Below are 1462 nucleotides of genomic sequence, written 5' to 3' on the forward strand. Positions count from 1 at the left end.
ATATTCCTGTATGAACCAAATTTACGCTTCACAACTGATAACATTGATAAATTATGAATATTTATTAGTTTTATTAATAAAACAAAAATTATCCAAATAGTATCAATCTTCTTTATTGAACATATTACATTACGTTTCGGCCTATCTGGTCATCATCAAGGACAATCTGAATTTTAGTATCACAGCTTCACATTGTGTGAAAATAACATTTTCTGCTAAGATCGCAATATCCCCGATGCTAACACCTAGGATTCTCTTCTAAGAATAAAACATATATTTATGTACATATTTCTAATTTATTATTAAATAAAAATCCCATCCTTAGTCATGAGAATCCTGTACAGGATTATAGATTTTTTTCTCTCTCTCTCTGGCTTATAATTTATCCGCGGTGGGGATTACTGCCTCCATTACTACAACGATAGTAGCGAGACAATCGGGACGACTAAGAAGGTGGTAGGGGGGGGGGCGTGAAATCGATACGGAGGGAGAGAGAGGCAGACTCGGCAGTCCCCGCCAGCCCGCGGCGAAGAGCACCGAGATCCCTGCGGCCCTTCAGTAGCAGAGGATGGCCCTTGACGAAGAGTCGAAGCGGACCGGGCGGACCTCCTTCTGCATCGAGTCCTTACTGTCCGACTCGAGAGCCAGCTCGCAGGGCAGCATCAGCCCCGGCTCGGAGCCCCCGCCTCCAGCGGCCTTCCAGCCCCAATCCGCCTTCCAGCCGCCCCTCTACAAGAAGCAGAGCTCTCTCCAGCAGCTCCAGCTGGAGTGGCTCGCCACCACGAGGATGCTGTACGCCGCCCCGAGGCTCCACCTACCTGGTGAGTACCAATATATATTCATGTCCTTATAATAAACTAACCATCATAAACTACTTTATGATGCTAACAGGACCTTTTAATATTTAATAAAAAAAATTGTATTAATGCTATTAAACTACTGGGTAAATAACCATTATAAAGTACTTCATGGTCCTAATATAACCTTCTATTTTCTTATCAAAACAGTTAAATACTTACTGACTTTAGACAGGAAAAGACATCAATTCGAAATTGGAAAACGCACGAAAAATTCTATATTAAATGTACTCATATTTTAATAAAAAAAATCAAAATTATCGAATAGAAATAAATTGAGTTTTATATATAAATTAATTTAATATTGTATTTTACGTATATTTTAGGGGGAAATAATAAGGGGAAAAAATAACGTAAATTGAAAAAGAATAAAAAGATAACAGAACCAAAGCAATGAAACAAAAAAAAAATCATATAATATTATTTTTTTGTTATGCCTATTTATTGAAAGATTAAAAAAAAAATTATACAATATTATTAATAAAAATGATCATCATAAACTACTTCATGGTGCTAATATACCTTTTTATTTTTTTTTTCAAAACAGTTAAATACTTACTGACTTTAGACAGGAAAAGACATCAATTCGAAACTGGAAAACGCAA

The 1462-nt window shown here is 36.5% G+C and overlaps 1 protein-coding gene across 1 annotated transcript in view; it reads left to right on the forward strand.

Annotated features, from left to right (window-relative positions):
* The first annotated feature begins 504 nt into the window (after positions 1 to 504).
* The window catches only part of LOC106678988 (motor neuron and pancreas homeobox protein 1), a 91716-nt gene continuing 90758 nt past the window's right edge, over positions 505 to 1462 (forward strand). Inside the window, exon 1 of the mRNA XM_067052805.1 lies at positions 505 to 821. Coding sequence (XP_066908906.1) covers positions 569 to 821 — 253 coding nt within the window. The 5' untranslated portion in view covers positions 505 to 568. The remainder of the gene's footprint in view (positions 822 to 1462) is intronic.

Source organism: Halyomorpha halys, unplaced genomic scaffold (assembly GCF_000696795.3).
Source record: "Halyomorpha halys isolate HHAL.00 unplaced genomic scaffold, Hhal_1.1 Scaffold171.1, whole genome shotgun sequence".
NCBI lineage: Eukaryota > Metazoa > Arthropoda > Insecta > Hemiptera > Pentatomidae > Halyomorpha > Halyomorpha halys.